Source organism: Lipophrys pholis, assembly GCF_963383615.2.
Source record: "Lipophrys pholis genome assembly, chromosome: 13".
NCBI classification, from domain to species: Eukaryota; Metazoa; Chordata; class Actinopteri; order Blenniiformes; family Blenniidae; genus Lipophrys; species Lipophrys pholis.
The window spans coordinates 17,223,081-17,243,102 of NC_137632.1; the positions used below are offsets into that span (position 1 = coordinate 17,223,081).

At 40.3% G+C, this 20,022-nt stretch overlaps 1 protein-coding gene across 2 annotated transcripts in view; it reads left to right on the forward strand.

Moving 5' to 3' along the window:
• epha6 (eph receptor A6) overlaps positions 1 to 20,022 on the forward strand; it is a gene marked incomplete at its 3' end in the record, with an annotated part of 170,410 nt that overhangs the window by 83,669 nt on the left and 66,719 nt on the right. For both annotated transcript variants that reach the window (XM_080478240.1, XM_080478241.1), the window contains exons 4-5: positions 5,411 to 5,566; positions 10,732 to 11,067. In XM_080478240.1, the coding sequence (XP_080334366.1) occupies positions 5,411 to 5,566; positions 10,732 to 11,067 (492 nt within the window). The remainder of the gene's footprint in view (positions 1 to 5,410; positions 5,567 to 10,731; positions 11,068 to 20,022) is intronic.

The following is a 20,022-nucleotide window of genomic DNA, read 5'->3' on the forward strand; positions in this document are numbered from 1 at the left end:
TTCCACTCCTTTGCTTTGGGAAATTGGTGACCTGTACTGTTGACACTGAATGTATGACTCACCTTTGTGATATAAGATTCATTTTGAATTGATTTTCTTTGTGCATTCAAACATTTATTTTACAGAGCCGTCATGGAAACACACAGTACTTTATTATCGTATGTCAGTTCTACAAAGGCTCCCACTTCATCTTTGCAACAGGTGTTAATATGTTCCAGAGGATGAAACAAGGGTTGTTTCATGAGTGAGTGGAGGATATTTGTGAGGTTTTATTTTTTACTCTGTAACAAAGAAACGGGTAAATGTGTCTTTCATGTTTTCAATGTTCGTTTGGACTGTAATTCTTGTTGATCCTGGATTCATAAGTGATTTAACAGGGATTTGCTGCAGTAACAAGACAAACATCCACTTTCACCCTGTTGCCTCTTTCCACTGTGCTGATTTCTTTAGACACTCCTGCTCACTGGTTAGCAGCTAATTGGCTTTCTAAAAGTACACATTTTACCCAAAGTCCTTTAATTTAGTGCAGGTCGGAAGTTGATTTTGTTAAAAAAAAAAAAAGTAGTTTTAAAACAGCATAGATGTTTTGCTACTTGTATATAAGGTGGAAATAGTTGCCCTTGGACGATCAATAGTGGTATTTGATTTGCAGACTGCGGCTTTGCTCTTTCCAGTCAAAATTTCCAGGCTTCATTCACATTTGACAGGCTGTCCAATCGAGTCCAATGTGCCGTTTGTCACTGCTTTTGCCCTGTCCACCAGTGTTAGTGTGTGTGTGTGTGTGCGTGTGTGCGTGTGTGCGTGCGTGCGTGTCCATTGTCAGGTGACGCATGCTCAGCCCTTGTACTGCACGATTCTGGCCTTGGAACGGGGCCCGGCCAGACAGATTGCAGCAGGATGTGGCGAGGTTCGAAAAGGAACATCCCCTCAGTTCAGAGAAGGTCGGACAGAGGCATCATTAGGTTGACAGAGTCTAAAACAGGGTCCAGTGAGATAGGAGGAGGTTGACTGACGGTTTTTGACTCAAGGACACGTCGGTACCAGAGGTTAATGATGAAGGTAGCCTTGGGATGCCATGGGGGATGCCACTTATCATACTGATACAAGTAGCATATGTGTGTTTGTATGACTCTTGCATGAGTGTGTGTCAGTATCCATGAGATATATTCAAAGCAAAACCTCAACATGAATACAAGAATTCAACACTGTTTTTCGAGGCTTCAAATAGTGTTTAACCTGCTGCACTTGAGGAGATGAAGCTGGACAAAATATGGCAAGACAAAGACATTTCTTGCTTGAGCTGCAATGCGTAAATGTTTTAATGATTTGATACAATTTTGTATGTCATTATCTATCTGCTTGTAAATTTGGTTTTACTTTTACAGTCATTCGATTCTGTTTAGAGTCTATTGAAGCAGAAGCAATAATTAAAAAAACAAAACACATTTCTTATTTAGTTGAAGTAATCATGCTCTGCAACAGTTTAATAAAACAAGCAGATGACAAAAAAAACACTTCACTGTGTGCGTGTGTGTGTGTGCGTGTGTGTGTGTGTGTGTGTGTGTGTGTGTGTGTGTGTGTGTGTGTGTGTGTGTGTGTGTGTGTGTGTGTGTGTGTGTGTGTGTGTGTGTGTGTGTGTGTGTGTGTGTGTGTGTGTGTGTGTGTGTGTGTGTGTGTGTGGATGCGTTAACCTTTTTGTCTCTGTCCTAATTGTTCCCATTTGATCAGTGCACTCGTGGTTTCGGGCCCTTCCTTGTCTTCCCTACACCTCCATTTATCACAGGCAGCAATAGAAGCTCACAAAGGCACTCGGTGCTTCAAGGTGAATCCCTTCAAATGGCTCAGCTTGTGTTACCTTGTTAAATCGATGTGCTTGGTGACAACCAGTAGCAGTGGAAATCTCACCAGGCAGGAGACTTTTACATGTCTTTGCCACTTAAAAGTGCTTTGGAGGTTGAGGAAGTAATATTTAAAGGTGCCTTCAGTCACCCCCTCGTAAAAGCTTTTTAACTTACTTTTTCCTTGTAATATTTGTCAATTTGCTCTTTACACAATGTACTTTTAGGACAAAAATGTCTTATTTTGTGGTTTATATTGTACAGTTGACACCAACGCATCATGCTTTATCAATTGAGATCACTTCTTTGCCTATAGACAGATTTAGAAAATGGTTGAACAAATGTCAGTGGGACTTAGAGGTGCATGAAATCATTATCATAGGGAATTATCCAATAAGAAAAATTGTTGGATTTGCTTGCAAGAGGTTATGATTCAATAGTAGCAATTAATTGAAGATTGAATATCCATTACGGTGCACAGCATTGTGGTTGTTAGCACTCTGGTTTGACAGAGATTGAACTACAGTTTGATTGTGGGCTTTCGTGGACCTTGCGTGTTCTACCTGTGCTCACACGAGTTTTCTTTTGGTATATTGCCCTTCTGTCACAACCTTTCTTTTATTTGCTATATGTGTTGAGTAAAGGGGGTTCTTACCGGTTCCACAAACCAACAGGAAGCCGTATTTTCACTCAACATTGCTTGATTTGTCATTTAGTCATCTTGATGGTCAACCTCCAATGCCACGATTCTAAGCAAAATAGATATGTTATTCATTTCGCAAAAAACAATTCAGTATTTAACGTGTTCAATATGGAGGTCAAGAAAGAAAATAATACACTAAGAAACAACACTCAAGTAAACATACATACTTACTACAAATAGTTGAGGAAAATCCCTTTACTGTGGTATAGAAGACAAAGACACATGGCTGACACCTTAGTCAAACAAGACGGAGTGGCTGAGAGACGAAGGGAGGAAGTGTCTTCCAGCCTCCAGGAAGTGGGTGAAGATACCAAATTAGGTCACACAGATTGATGACTTTACCATCCAACTTCTCACCACCTGAGGTGTAAATTTCTCAGTGAGTGTTAGCGAGTGACTGACCAGGGTGTATCCTGCCTCACAGGGCAGGTCAGGATTGCCTCCAGCTCTTCAACACTCATCAAGCGGATAATGCATAAAAGTACATTTCTATTATTATCAGGTTTTTATTTGGTGGGGGGGGGGGGGGGGGGGTGCATTAATTTATAATCTTTCTAAGTGCACATAAAAGTGAATAATACTGATTACCTTGTTTCTGCTGAACATGTTGCCCTGGTCATGATCAGTCATGGGTCTTAAATGCCAGTTTGTGTGTCTGAACCAAAACATGAGATACTGTAGCTCATGTTTCTGCAGGAGAGAAGGCTGGTTCTGATTTTATAAAAAAAAAAAAAAAATCTAATTAATTAATAAATGTCTTGCATATGGGGAGCAAATGGGGCAATTACACAATAGTAGATTTAGTGTTATGACTGATCGTTATACAATCTGACGCTGAGTTGCACACACTCTTTTGATCTTGCTTCTGTAAAATAACTGAAATGAGACAACGGTCTTTAGGAAACCTTTTTGAAAGATATTCCACCGCATTGATGTTGGACTTGAGTATTTTCTGTGAGTAACTATTGTTTTCTTTGTGCTAAGTGCTCTAAAACAACCCCGGGGACTCCCAGTTCAGCACTGTGGCTGAATACCAGGAGAACCAGACATGGTCTTTCCTCGCTGGAGCCGTTATTCTTTTTCTAAACTCTTCACTGTTGTATTCAGAATCCGTTTAATATTCTAACAAGACTATGCTGATTTTTCTTCTTTTTTTTTTTAAGTGTTTTCTCAGTGGCTGTGTTTTCATGATATCCTGAATTGCTCTTCGACACAGCAGACATTTTCAATTGGCCTAGTTGGAAAAATACAATTTTTACTGATAGCGGTAATGACTCTGCAGTCTTCAAGTTTCCCAGACAGCTGCATGAATGTGTTAATGAAACACCTAAAATGTTATTTAGGTACCATTAATTTTATTATTTACACCTGTGCTGTCCTCACTCCGACATGTCAGAGTGTATTTGGTGAAGAAGACCCAATGGAGTTATTCTTCAAATAATGAGGAATGGACTCGTAAAAGGCCGCGCAAAACAACAGGGGATAAAGGATAAAAATGTCCGGAGAAGTATTTATCCTAGACTCACTTGCCCACGCTAAGCTGCAGTCACTTTAGGTTTAATGAGGCTGTGGATATGTTCCACTTGTACTGTGAGTGTATCACCCTGTTAAATAGCTTGGTGCAGAGTAAGGCACAGTATGTATTTGCATGCTAAGCAGGGTACTAATAATATTGGCGATGGCTCCTTTCGTTTAGATCCTCACTGTGTTCATGTCCCAGTCGACCAGCATAATACAGTGTTGCCATGTGAAATATTTCTTTTTACGGCTGTGAAGTCACTATTTCTTCTAGAATTGTCATGTATATACCAATGTTTGCATTTTTTTTAATAGTTACATTTACATGCAACATTTTGATAGATGTACATCATGTTTTTGAATTACTCATAAAGTAGTAGTATGCATGCTTGTGTTCTTTGGATTATTTCTTTGTCTTGGCAATATATCTTTGCCAAAATGTTGTTTTGCAATGGCAAAGCAAATTTATTTATAGAGCATCATTCAGACAAAAGGCAATTCACATTGCTTTACAAAGAAATAAAAGGAATACATTGATGGAAGCAATTAAGAATCCCAAGCGATTAAGAGTACGAAATATATTGGCAGAGAAGATTTGAAAAATTGCTCATCCCACAAATGTACTGTTTGTTGCTTTTGTGGCAATTAAAGGGGACATGGAAATAATTGGGCTTTGGAGTGAACTAGGATTAATAATCATTGTCACATCAAAAATAAAAAAGGGAAATACAAATTTCCTTACTTTTTGTGTAGAATTCATTTCCTGTATGTCGCTGTTTTAGCACCATTTCTCTCACTGAGCCCATTTGAAAATGATTATAAAGAATGTTATTGAAATACACCCCACTAAACTAGAGGCACTGTCTACCTGTATTTGCCTTTCAAGTTAGGTTTACCTTCTTCATGGAAAACTTCCCAATGATTGGAAAAATAAACTGAAATTTAAAAAAAGGATTAACAGTCTAGACATGAGACACTTACATGTTTTATTCCCAATCGGTGTTGGGCCATCATGTTGGGTTTATCATCAACAATAACGATAAATAGGACATTAATGCATTCATGTTGCATTTGAGATTTCTCCCACTCAGAGCTGCTTGTGCTTTTTTTTTATATATACTTTCGCTAAAGATTGCAAGCCTCAAAGCAGAGAGTCTCATTATATTTGTGAACTGCCATGTGTAAGCCATTCTCTCCAGACTTTCTACAGGTTTATAATGTCTGACTAAACCTAATGCCCAGTATGAGCAGCTTTTGATCTGAAATAAAATAGAAATCTGTGTTATTGGTCACTGACCTGGTGACGCTTTCCACTCACCACCTTGTCTTGTTGTCTGTCTTTCACCCTTAGCCTGCCACCCTGGCTTCTACAAGGCATATGCAGGAAACATCAAGTGCTCAAAGTGCCCTCCGCATAGTTTTAGCTTCGGAGAAGGAGCTGCCATCTGCCGCTGTGAGAAGAGCTTCTTCAGAGCTGAGAAAGACCCTCCGACTATGGCGTGCACACGTGAGTACACCAGAAATAAGCTTGCGTCCACGTGACTGATCTGGTTTGACAGTCAGATGATTATGAAGTTAATATAGAAGAAAAAAGATGTGTGTGTGTGTGTGTGTGTGTGTGTGTGTGTGTGTGTGTGTGTGTGTGTGTGTGTGTGTGTGTGTGTGTGTGTGTGTGTGTGTGTGTGTGTGTGTGTGTGTGTGTGTGTGTGTGTGTGTCTATAGCGAGCGGTGTGTGTATCCAGTGTGGTGTCTCTAAATTGCCTGTAGGTGTGAATAGAGTATGTGTGATTGTCTCTTTCTCTGTTTTCACACTGTGATGAGCAGACGACCTGTCCAGGGCACAACCTGCCCTCACCCATAGTTACTTGGGATGGGCTCCACTAACCCCGTTTTTATTATTGTGTTGAAGGATTTGTATGTGTGTATCGTAATTTGTGTCCACACATGAATCTGGATGTGCATAACTAAACTTCAACCTCAGTGTGCACAAACAAACCATAATGCTTGCAAATTGGGTTATGCACAAACACATCAGCGCACACAAGAATCCATCTACATGGAGATACAAAAGTTTGGCCCCGTAACACCGGCACAGAAATACACCAAAATCAAAGAAAACAAGGGGCCTACATGTCATTGTCAAATTACATACAATAGCAATTATGGGTGCACATGGGATCATTTTTGTCATTCGTGTGTACTGACAATGAAATCAAACTTTTGCTTTGCGTCACACTGGACTATAAAACAAAACAATTAACAATAAAGCATGAAAGGTTGCTCAATAGGCCACAACAAGCTCAGTAGCTTCTGTAGAGCAAGAACACAACCCTGGAATTTTGTTGTTGTGTTGATGGTTCACAGAGGTACTACAAGGAAGGGAGCAGTCGAGAATTGGCTCTTTGAAAACGTAAACCTTTTGTGGACTGAACACCTATCAGATTAAAAACATGCAATTACACCCAAGCCCATCTCTGAATGTAAGCCCATACTGGTGATTGAAAATATACAATTTTAACCACTGAAAACAAGGCTAACATGCACAAACCAGATGGGAAACGTCATCCCTTGCCTTCATAATTCCTCATTAGACATCCATGTTCAGGCCTGTGAATCATCATTTACGATGAGCAGAGAAACGGGGGACTTCTGACTCTCCCTACCATCGCTCATCATTAATATCACGGAGATAGAAGTAGTCATTTTGTAATTTGGTCTGATTAAACTTTAATTAACTCATTGTAAATTCACATTAAATATTTCTATACTTGTGCATCCCCGACAGTCTGGGTAAGTTATTACTTTGTCTACAGAGTCGGTGGATTACTCCAGTGTGCTCTCAGAATTCGCTGCGGCTGTAAATCCAACCTCGTCTTCTGGACTTATCTGGTGTGAAACTGAGCATTAGAGAGCCTCTGGATGAATTACATGGCTTTTGTTCGCCTGCCTCGTCTCCATCGATGATTCACTGGCTGTCATTACGACTTCATATTTGCATTAAATTACAGTTTAACCGGACTAATTCTCCTTTAATTAAAAAGCCATTTAGCTGTCACTGAGATAGACGGGGGCCGCGTCTGAGAGCTCTCCAGGGTGGAGGAGTGTATTTGTCTTTTACGACAAGACAAAGCCAAGTCATTGTGGATATGTTTAGTTTACAGTGTCCTGCAACATGCACTGTTTACATTAAGGTTCCTCTGAAAAGCACTGTATTTCTTTGTTTATATACCTAGAACTAAACTGAAATGAATCATCTATTACCATGCACGTTAACCAATTGATTTGGTTGACAGCGACTTGAGCAGTTACTTCAGCGTGAACTCCAGTCTTATCTACTCACTTGACAACATTTCTAGAGTCAGTTTGTGGCCAAGTGGGCTTTACTTTGGAATCGAGCTGTTTATGCGCTGTTCATAAATGAAGATTTTACACAAATGGCTGGCCTGTATGCAGGATATTTTTCCCCAAAACAAGCTAGTCTGTTGTGAATAGAATTAGGTCTATTTATATCTAAATGAATTGGGGAGATCGTTGAGTCAATATTGGAACAAATGGACTCCAGGTCTCACCAAGGACAACAAAAACACCTGCTCCGACATACAAAGTTGTAATTCAGTGCATTGTTCAATACCTTGTCAACAGATGTTAGATTTCAAGTAATATTTTCCCAAGGAAAAACACATTTGATATCTTCAAGGCCACTTTAAGTACAAGCACAGTGGAAAGCTTTGTGGGGGTGTGACAACCTGGCAAACTAAGAGGAGTAGCCCAGTGTACCACATCTATTTTTACGAGCTGTGAGCTCTGTGTTTACTCACATAATGCATTTTAATCAGGAGACGTGCCGGCCTGAACATAAACTACGTGCTTGTTGGTGAGGTGAGGGGAAAAGAGAAATGGAGATTAAAGACTGAGGGCCTAAGAGGTAGACAAAGGTATGGGGGGAGGAAGAGAAGATGTCACAGGAAGAGAGATAAAGGCAGAGGAAAAGTGTAAAGGCTGGATGGAGTAGACAGCCAGGAGAGAAAAGAAGGAGGGTGCTGATACCAATCTCCCCCTAGAGGAGAATAGGAGCTGATTGATGGCAGAGGGGTTGCTCTGCGGGAGGGGCGGTGGGTGGACTCTCCTCGATGGAGAGAATGAAGGAGGTGAGATAATGGCCGATAGAGGCAGAAAGAGATAAAGAAGGAGAATGGACATGCTGACAGAGGTGGAGAAGTGGTAGGAGGGGCTTCCCTGTCTGCTGAGATTTTGAGAATAGTGAGGGAGAGAGCGGGATGAAGGGATGGTGGAGGAGAGGGAAACATCCTATTGTCCTGGCAGACAGTGAGCTTGGCAGGACAGGAGTGTTCAAATCCCTCAGGCCTTTTAACTCCACCCTGTTGACAGCCGGCTGCCTGCTATAGCACAATGCTTACCCTGGCGCACGCACGCACGCACGCACGCACGCACGCACGCACGCACGCACGCACGCACGCACGCACGCACGCACGCACGCACGCACGCACGCACACACACACACACACACACACACACACACACCCAGGGAGCACAAAAATGCCTCAACCAAATGAAATCTGAAGGAGTAACATAACTTTAGCTGTTTACCGCACTGGAGAAAAATGCTCAGAAAAATGTGCTTTCACTTGTGAGAAATATGGCTATTCTCTTAGCAGAGATTTGTCAGAAGACATTAACATTGACGCTGATCTCCCTGTCAAATGGTTTGAGCATTACTCCAGCCGTGGTTCACCTCATGGGGCAATTTTGAGTTTTGTGCTTATGTTGGGATATGCATCTTCTGAGGTCCCTACAGTCCCATCAGTAATGGGAGCCATTGAAGCTTTTGTCTGGATGATGCGCAATTGTATCTTCCGTACTGCATAGTAATATCGGTGGCCAAGTAGCTCAGAATTCATGGAATAACTCACAGTTCAATTTCCACGTAAAAAATAAATAAAAAAAGGCATCTCTTTCGAACGTTTAGGGCTTGTAAATTCACTAGTGTCCCTGTATATAACGTAATATGATCACGTTTTAATGTTTAAACTCTGTTTCAGATCACTGTGCTGTCGTTTTTGGTTTCAGTGGGACTTGGTTGACTAAACAAAAAGAAAAATAAGAGCTTGAATTGGAGTGTCTCCAAATCCAGCAGCAGAAAAGCTAATAAGTTATCAGCGGAGGAAACAAATGCCCATACATTCTGTGCACAAAAACAAAGAAAATATGTGAAAACTGTACAACCCATTCAAGTAAAAAATGTAAAGACATTTAAAAGTAAAAAAGTTCCAACTTTGAAGGACATTTTTTCCAACTTTTTCCTTTTCTTCACAACTTCAATATTCTCTCTGAAATCTCACCTTTTTTAAGCTGAAATCTCCCACTTCTGTTCCGACTGATATATTTAAAATTGTTTCCATCCAGGAAATGCAGGGACACACTAAAATACTTTTTAAAGTGTGAATTTTAATGCAACATATAATGTGTTAATTCATTTAAAATGCAATATATCGATCATGCCACTAGAACTGTTGCTTATTTTGCTTTGGACTTGCACTTTGAGATGCAAATAGATAAATCAGCTTGGTGTGATGTGTACCTCCCAACTTCAGTAAAACCATCCACATTAGTGAGTGCTGTTAAATGCAACCCAAAGTATATGTTGTTATGTTATTGTAATGGTGTTTTTACCACCTAAGAACTTAACCAAACAGGTTAACATCAATAGTTAAAAGGTCAAGTTTAGAAACTAGTATAAAATCTGCTACTAGTATGGTGCTGGTAGAGGCAGGACACAGTTGATTTAATGTCTACATTTTGCCTCAAATGCTTTGTGATTATATGGTCATCACTTTACTATTGAAGGTTGAATAAATTATGTACACACGATAAAATATGACATCCATACACTAATGAATTCATCGTGAGGTGAACATCTTGGAGTTATGGTGATATCAGAATTGGAAAATCTGGAGATTAGGATTTATTTACTGGGAAAATTATTTATTGCTACAAATTGAACTCTGAATTCTTCAGATTTATCGCCGAAAGTATTAACAGGCTGTTCTCAGGTAATTCCAACCTTGTTAGCCCTCTTAAATAGCCGCTGGTTCTGATAAGTCCTCCAAAGAGACTCATCTTCACCTATTCGAGGCACACCATAAGATTTCTGGTGACCTCTTGCAGTCATATTATATATGATAAAATAAATGTATGGAGGTGGAATGCAAAGTATAAAGAGGAAAGATTTAACGGGAATAGAGCCAACGCTCTGACTCTGAATACTGGTGTTTGAGTCCTCTGTTCAAGAATGACCTTAAGCTTATGTAAATGGGTGAATAAACAGCTGTATATTATATCATAAACATAGATTTTAGAGCCAAAAATATGCTTAAGCTAAACTTATTGTAGTATTTTTGATGCTTAATCCTTTTGAAGCAAATGTGATTATCACTGTCACCAAGCCAAGAGGAACCTTTACTGTTAACCAAATTATATAACCAAATTTAACCCAAGAGCCACCATGCAATCATCTATTTGATGAGACCGTGCAAATTGTGATTTGTGAGACCTCTTCACCAAAATGTTTCTGTCATACAACTGAGATGTTTGTTGTTGTTGTTGTTGTTGTTGTTGCTGCTGCTGCTCTTTGAACCAAGTTCTGATCGGCAGGTCCTCCATCTCCTCCCCGTAATTTGATGTTCAACTTGAACGACACCTGCTTGTTGCTGGAGTGGTCACCTCCCAGTGACACCGGGGGCCGCCGGGACCTCACCTATAACGTCATGTGCAAACGCTGCGGCCCCGACCCCAGCCAGTGCCAGCTTTGTGAGGAGGACCTCCGCTTCCTGCCGCGGCCACTCGGCCTCACCAACGCCACTGTCGCAGTCATGGACTTCACCGCTCATGCCAACTACACCTTCGAGATCGAGTCACTGAATGGCGTGTCAGCATTGAGCTCGTTCCCTCGCCAGGTGGCCGTCATAAGTGTCAGCACTGATCAGGGTGGTGAGTACTTCTATCGGATGTAATGTTGAGTGGTTGTCCCACCGATGTAGGGATTCTAGAAGATAAAGAAAGAACAAAAAGGATACTTTATTGATCCCCTTGTTGAAATTCCCTCTCTGCATTTAACCCATCCGATTCATGCTTAACCGTAACTATACATATGAGCTGCCACAGTGCGGTGTCCGGTAAGCTGATGGGGGTCGAGGGTTTTGTTCATGAAGCCACAGTCTGATCCTAAGTCTGCTTCTCGAACCTCTAAGCCACCACTGCATCTAAGTTCTGCCTTGTAACGGTCACAAGAAGCTTATCAAAATCCTTTGATTGAAACCATCTGCTGCAAAGCAGTTGCAATTATTTAGTTTAATATAGTCTACATTCTACATGTGTACTTCTAATACCAACAACTCTTTAAAAATCCAAAAACTACCATATAAAAGTGGAGCTGTACCACAGTTGTACGCTGAAGTACTTGTCATTGTGGTGTCCCCAGGACTTCCCCAGTGATAATAACGCAGCACCGCGTTTCATCAGTGTTTCACACAATTGTATCATTGGTTTCTCAGCAACATCAACACACGCTGTTATACTGAAGAACTGTAGTATAATAAAAGTTGACATCACCTTGAAACAAATGGGCTGAATCGTTACCTCATTACACTTTTAGCAATTGTTTTACCACTATAAATTCTACATAAATCCAGGCATTGTAATCTTAGGACGCTGAATAATAAAAGAGGTGCATTCAGTACCTCTGTCAGACTTTTAAAAAACGTGTGGTGTGTAAACAGTGTTCATGCAGTTGACAAAACAATGTGAGACTTGTGCAAATGCCATTCATTTTTTGATAACGCTGATCTTTTGAAGAACAAGAGGTTTCTAGTTTTTAATTGAACATTTTTTACTGTAAATGTAACTCATCTTCTGAATTTATACTGAGAACACAGTAAAACTAGAGGAGCCCCACGAAATACGACAATACCTTGTCTAGAGACGGTAAAACTGGGTAATATGGCTTGTGAATTGTTCTCTGCAGATTTGAACCTTTATTGCAAGCCCTTATTTAAGTCTTTATTTCACCACAAGCCATTTCAACTATTTTTGAGCTATGTACATGATAAACCACTTTCAAAGGAAGCAATTTATAGTATTATAAAGTCTCAGTGAAGGTTTGTACTTTGACTGCTCTCCCAAAATTACAGTTTACGTTCTCATAAAATGCATGTTATTCACTGTTATTGTGTGGAGTGTGAGAGAGAGAGAGAGAGAGAGAGAGAGAGAGAGAGAGAGAGAGAGAGAGAGAGAGAGAGAGAGAGAGAGAGAGAGAGAGAGAGAGAGAGAGAGAGAGAGAGAGAGAGAGAGAGAGAGAGAGAGAGAGAGAGAGAGAGAGAGAGAGAGAGAGAGAGAGAGAGAGAGAGAGAGAGAGAGAGAGAGAGAGAGAGAGAGAGAGAGAGAGAGAATTACTTTTGTTGACCATATTGTAAATGTTAGTAGAGTGTTTGTACGGGTGTTTCCTTAGCCGCTGCTGTAAATGACAACAGGAGGCCCAAGTAACGGTCGTCTCTTCCCTCCAGTTTTCTCCAAATAAGGTTTTCATGCTGAAAGGCCCATATTTCCTCTGGGACACTCTTTGGTAGATGGCGTGCTTGTGCTTTTAATTTGTGATTTGCAAACACTGTGTTTTCTATTTTCTCCCTCCTCCCTCTTGTGCCCTCCCTTGACTATTCTCTCACCCCTTTTCCTGGATGTTTGTCCTCTTTCTCCTCCTCCTCCTCCTCCTCCTCCTCTTTCACTCTCTCTCTCTCCCATCTCCAAACATGTTTGTTCTTTTACCTTCCTCTTTGTTCTCTCCTCCTCCTCCTTTCTCTCCTTCCCTCCATCGCTGGGCTGCTGTGGGAGGCTGGGAGAAATACATTCTTTGCATACACCCGAAACACATTAAACGCATTATTCTGTGTCACTGGGGACAGCTCTATAGCCTTTACAGCTAGTGCAATGTTACACATAGCCTTTTTATTTCATTAATATGCTCAGTTTAGCACATATAGTCGTGGCAGGTCCCTGGGCTATCCACAAGACACATTTCAACACAAACATACGCAGCTGCAGCCATTTAAAACGCTCATGGGAAAGGCAGATTTATGGCCCTCAGACAGTGATAAGAAGAGTTATAATGTATTTTAACACCATTACCTTGACAGAAACTGGAGTTTGGTTGGAGAGTCAATAGTCCTTGTCATCCAATTTGATAGAAACCATTGGAGGTTATTGATTACAGAGCTTTGCATGTGAGACTATTACCCAGGCCATGTACTGATGATTCAAGTATTTATTAAAGTCTTTTCAGCTACATTTCTTTCTCGCGTTGTAAGAATGGAGCTCAAAGTTGTTGACACAAAACTAAAACATCTTTAATTTGTGAAATAAAGCAATATGATATTAGTTACTTAAGAGCTACCGGAACAGAAACTAAGTTTTACCGCGAGCTTCAGTTGGACGACAGGAGGAGAATGACAGTGACTGACTGTGGTGAACTCTTTGACTTCTTAGTGTGAAACCTGAATGCTTTGTTGAAATTGCTTGACTGACCGTGGCTGCATGTAGATTCTGCTGATCACTAAATTTGTACATAGGTTTTTGAAATATCGCGCAGAGCGTCTTTGCTGTTTTCACAGCTGAAAAATTTCCACGCTTGACAACGTTTGCGATCAGCGAATTATTCCTGTACTTCAGTGCAGCAGACCAGTAGAGCAGGCTTGCATATTTGTACAGTCACACATTTTTATAACACGCAGAAGACAGAGGTGACAAAATAGTTTTAAATAGCAAATCCCTTTTAATATAGTTAGGGTTATATCAAGTTTTATATTTTCAGCAAATACTCTCTCAAGATCAAATTTAACACAAAAATCCATCGTCAGAGAAGCACATCTGTTATCATAAGTATCGAGAATCTTATGTGGATCTGCATCTGTCACCAGCTCTCAACCATTGTCTGTTCCAGTTCCACGTTAACCTGCTTAGGATAAAGCAGTTTATACCGGTTCCAGCTGCTGTTTGCACATATACGGTGCATGTTGCTTAGCAATATATGAGCTGAAAGTGACAAACCTCTCAGCATCCCGACCTTTTAACTTTGTGGCCGTGCCGTAGACGAAGCCATTACATCCTCGAACAATCGCGTACGAAATCTCTGAAGTAACAAAGTGTGGCTTACTTTGCAGCGCAGGTGTTAACTTATGTATTTCCCCCTCCGGGCTTGCTGCAGCTGACAAGCTCGTTTAGCACCAGTGAAAAATGGGATGCTCGACTCAGTGTTCACTAATTCCTGCGTACATTCGGCACCTCCCGTACACTGCAAACTGTTTGCCCGTGCAAAAGAATAATGAACAATGTGCACCGGGGATTCAACGGATGTGTTTCTGTATCAGCGTCAAACTTTGAGCACTCGCTGGCATGTAGATAATATTCCTGGCTGCTCGGGAGTTCAGCCTGATTCATTGCTCCACTTTTCTCTCTTGACTATCTAGTGTAAAATACATGGTTTATTGATCTTTTCTAATCATGAGTTTAAGTTTGTTGATTTTAAAGCGTTTTGTCTTTCATTCAGTTGCTTTATGGTTTTTCCTGCGACATACTCAACTAAAAAGTGTAAGATGCTGCACACATACAATTACTGAAAGTGAAAATTATATATTTGATATTGTGTTCTTTTTTAGATTCTAAATATGGATTTTAGTGTGATTATTGAAATGTATATTTTAAATTGTCAATCTTTCCTGAGGGCAGCATTGTGAAGCATCGGTCAACACTATCTAACAACAGAAGGGTTTTGGTTTAATTCCAGGCCAGAGTTTCTGCTATGTGAAGTTTGCATGTCCTTCCTTTCACTACAGGAGTTTTCTCTATAGTTTCCTTCCACAATCCAAACACGGGCTTGCTAATTTACTCTGGATTGGCCTCAGTGAAACATGATTGGATGGTCACTCTGTGTTTGCTCTGTGATGGACTGGTTCGGGATGGAACCTACTATTCACACAATGTCAGCTGAGAGGGGTAGAAGATGGATGTAGGGAGCGCCATTTCCAGATTTCTCTGTTATTTTTGGAGAGAAATATAGTATTTTCTTGCTATGTGCTTATGTGTAGAGCAATAGGCGTTTAGGTTGCACATCAGCACTGATGTTATTGAGCACTGGATTTGCTTTTTATCTTTTCAAATTTGCCTTTTGGCTTTTTTTTCTTCCAGTTTGATGTATTTCTAGTCCTTACTATGAGCATGGATAGAGTGTAATATCACTGGCAGCTTGTTGGTGGGGACAGAAACTGTACTTCAACCATTTTTGTGGAGACTGCTTTTTTGGCTATGTAGATTGCTGCCATTAGTTTGGAATGTGTCCATACTCATACGCAGAAACGTTTGCTTCGATGCAAACAGAATGGGTTTTATAGCACGGTGATACATAATCCTGCCGTCATCGCTCCATGAAAAATACGAACTTCTGTTAACATTTATCATCTGAATCATGTGAAAACTGTTGTTTCTGCACTTGTACTACGAGACTACCCTGGATGTAATTATTACATCCTCCTCAAACTAATGCACACCAATATATTATATGTATTTGTAGAGTCTGTTGGTACAAGTGTATATGAGCCATTTCCACAATTAGTGTCTTTGCTTTGACGTTAATCGTGCTTACACTTTTTTGTTGTCTTGCTCATTTGCGCTATATGAATTACATTCAACTGGATGGAATTAAACCCGCAAACTAAAGCTACAAAATGACACTAGAAGATGGTTCACCATCTTCTTCCAGTCAAATTGACTTAATGGCGAGTGCCAATTTTCATATTGTCAGCAATGTGAAGAGTGCAGCAGCTTTTTTTTCTTTTTTTTTTTAATGAGTGTACATAAGGTCAGCATATTTATTTGAGGCAAAGATAACCATGCAGACCATCTGAAGAAAGGGAAACCTTGCATGCCGCAATGATATGCATGCATAGTTTGGCACATACTGTATGCTTTCCTTGACAGATCCACCTAAACCTTTGCTTGAGGGGCTTGTTTGGAAGGGTGCGCAGAAAATTCAAACACCATTAGCATAGCGTTGCCATCAGCAGAAATAAGATAGCCATGCGAATTTCTCCCCGTTGCGAGGAATATCAAGAGTCTTCTGTAGAATTGTACTCTGGCCATGAATAAATGAGAGTTTGTCATTATAATGCAGATGGACGTTTTGGTAAATGCTTCATGGTATTTGATGTGTTGTGGCTGTGACGTCCTGCTTTCTGGAAAAACGGACACAAACATCCATAAATGAATAAAACTGTAGACGTGCATAGATTGGAAAAGCATTTACAAAAGTCTGCTTATTATGATGTACATTGAATAATTGCACAACAATAAGTCATTTAAAAACATAACAGGGCCTGATTCTCTGCTGATATTTGAATCCATAAGGATTTAGAGCGTGGGAAGGTCTTACTTCTGAGTAAATCCTTTCAAGAAGAAATAGAAACTGATCCATGAGAGATATTCATGTACAGTATGTATTTATGGATCAGAAAGCACAAGGAAGATAGTGCTGCTATAGTCTGGGTACCCTTAATGATTTATTGTCAGCATGATGACAGAAAAGTTCACAATCAGAAATACTTCCCAAGTGTGCATTTGGAGGAAAAGCAAAGGGTAAAAAGCAACAGAGAAAAAGTGACGGCTCGTCGAGAGGATGCAGAAGGTTTAACTTTAGGTCAACTGAAGGCCCGAGAAATTTGATGATGGAGTGAGCCTGAGTGCTAAATAGAGAAGGGGAGAGAGTTTGGAAAGGAAAATAAAGATAGGTGGAAGAAGGGGGAAGGAAGATGGAAAATATGCGGCGGTGAGTTTGAGAAGATGATTGAGTGAGCAGAGGATCGAAAGAGCAAAGAAGGGGGTGGCAGAATGAAGGAAAGGGTAAATTAGCGGACATGAAATGTGGGTAGAGGATAAAGAGGGGGTAGACACACACAGACGGATGTGTGTGTGTGTGTGCACCTGCATGCAAATACTTGTATTTATTTTTCATTCAATTTAACATTTTACATACAGATAACAAACTCCCATGTAACCATCCTGGTTTTTGTTAGTTTTTTTTTATATTTACTATTAACTAAAGAAAGTACTTGGTATCTAATTAAAGTCAGTAATGTCCTATCCTAATCAAAAACATTAGGACAGCAGTAGGGTCAGGATACAATAAATATTCACTCCACACAAAGCCTTTATCTGGGTTTGACCGTCACCACAGTTAAAAAGTGAGGAGGCAACCTCATCAGGTCATCTGTCGCGAGTTCTTTTTCTAAAATAGACCTTGTGATAGGATGATGGCAAAGTAATGCAACAAGAAACTTTTTTTTTTTTTCTTTGATTCTGAAGGGTTTTATAATAGAAATCATTATGACACTGTGTGGACCGGTGCAGAAACAAAGCTAAAGTGCAGGTAGAAGAAGAAGAGGAGAAGTCAGGGATTGTCCGTTGTCCGAACAGGAATGTTTCTTTAATCACAGGAAGCAGCTGGGTAATTGTGTAATGTCACCAAAGGCAATGAGAGATGGATTGGATTCACAGTTGTAACACATCACAACATTCTCAACGCAACCTGAGAGACTCTAATCAGTCTGTCTTTTGTAGATGAAAAGCCGGTGGGTGAAACTAACAATCTCCAGGTTGCATGATGATGTGAAATAACACAGTAGGCGTTGCGATGAGGAGCGCTGCTCATTGACTCATTGTGTGTCCAGATCAATTTCTTTTGATTTACTTGTCTAAATTACAACCTTAAGAGTGTGCATCTACAAAGATATTATTCCCCTATTCACTAAAACAAATGTGACATGAGTGTGCTTGTGTGTTTTGTAAACACACTATAGTGTTCATGACTTCAGGTTGTTGTGTTTGACGTTACGTTAATCTTATACTTATGTGAATACATAAACATACCTGCATGTCAAATTTCTGTTTATTAGTTACATTAACAATGATCAGACCTGCCTCGTATTCCATATACCATCCTTATGCAGTAGAAAAGCTCTGAGTCATTGAGATGTGGACCTTGCAAAAAACATTTCCTCACAGTATCAGGCATGTTAGGAGCAGATCTGTCAAGTTCTGGAGGTTGTGAGGTTGGACCACCGAGAAGTTACGTCGACGCTCCGCCAAACTTGCGTCTAACATTTTGGGAGGGAAGTGAACATCTTCAGTTTCTGTTTTCCGTTCACACAGTATTTCAATATTCCGCGTCTCTGAAGGTTTATTTGTTGTCTGCCATATTGTGTAGGTGGTTGATATATGTTCATGACTGACGGGACTGAAAGTTTCCAGAATGCATCTCTGCCTCTGTCAACTTGTGGTTTCTTCAACATGGACCACAGGAACACAGTACATGTTTAAGTGATGAAGCGACAAACATATTATGACACAATGTGTGGTTTTTATATGTGAAGCTCTTTTTGATCTTTTGTTGATCATACCAGTTTAGGCTTTTAGCCACTTTACACTTTGTGCATTTATCAGTGGAGCAAAAAATTCATAACCCGTTTGCAGGTTCATTGGTGGTGTTCTGTTTTTTTCATGGCAAAGTACTAAAGAAGAACACCACAAGAATAATAAGTTGTCTATCCATCCACAGTTTAGAATTCATCAATGTTGCTGAACATTAACACTTTTTTTTTTCCTGTTTCTGACATCAATTGTCAGACCTGACTGGTTTCCCACGGCTGAATATATCCCTCCCCTTGACAAGGTGCTATTATTTTGAAAACATCAATGTCGTTTACTAAAAATATCAGCGCTGTTTTGACACCCATGTGCAAGACACACACACACACACACACACACACACACACACACACACACACACACACACACACACACACACACACACAGACTAATCCCCTTACATCTGTTATAAATAGTACAAAACTGCTTGTTATTTGTTCACAGCAATGTTTACTGCCGTGGCGAAATAACAAATATTGTTATGTTGAGGAAGAGTGTATTGGGTCAAATAGAAATTTTTGACAAGTAAATTAGGACTATGCGATGAGCTGTTGTCTCAGTTCCCGCTCTACAAAACCTTTATTATCATCCTCATCAATGCATCATGGTTTCATTTGTAAGCTGTGACACAAAAATGCTCTAATTAAAAAAAATTTTCCCAAGACAAACAATAACTTCAAGGCAAAATGATTAACCTCTCAGTTGTGTAAGTCGTTGTTTTTTTTTGTTTTTTTTACTGCCATTAAATGTACAACAGCAGAATGCTAAAACGAATCTGCTCCTCCTTTTCAATTAGAAATTCCAGTTGTCTTCTTTTCTTTGTGATATCCACCTTACAAACGCTTAAGGATGATAACGTATATTAAAGTGTTTCAAGAATCCAATCACAAAATATTGCGATTATTCCAGATTGAACCATAGGTTCTCAGCAGTCCTTATGCTGGCTGCAAATACATCTATCAAAGCTTAATAGCACCTTGCTCACAATGTGGTACAAGTCAAATTCTATATCGGACATCCTCTCTCTGCCCTCTGCTCTGCCCCAAACCAGCGCCAGTGCAATTATGCGACATTGCCTTTCGATAAACAGTGTGTATTAAACTTCTGGCCTTCTCAGCCACCGTACTCCTCCAAGGCAGCCCTCTCTTGGCGTTGTGCCACGCTCTAACTAACTATGACAAATTAGCCCCACACTTAATTACTAGCCTGGGAAAATCACAATGATGTTTATTAGGCGCGGCATCATAAAGCGGTGTGTCCGTGCCCTGAGACCAAAGCACTATACGAGAGAAACACTAATAATAACAACAACCATACAAATTGGCTGAGCGGAATGACCGGAGGCCTCAAGGCACGGGCTGATGCGGGGTGAGGAGGAAGGTGACTTTCTGTGGATGAATCAATACTGTTCTCCACTGC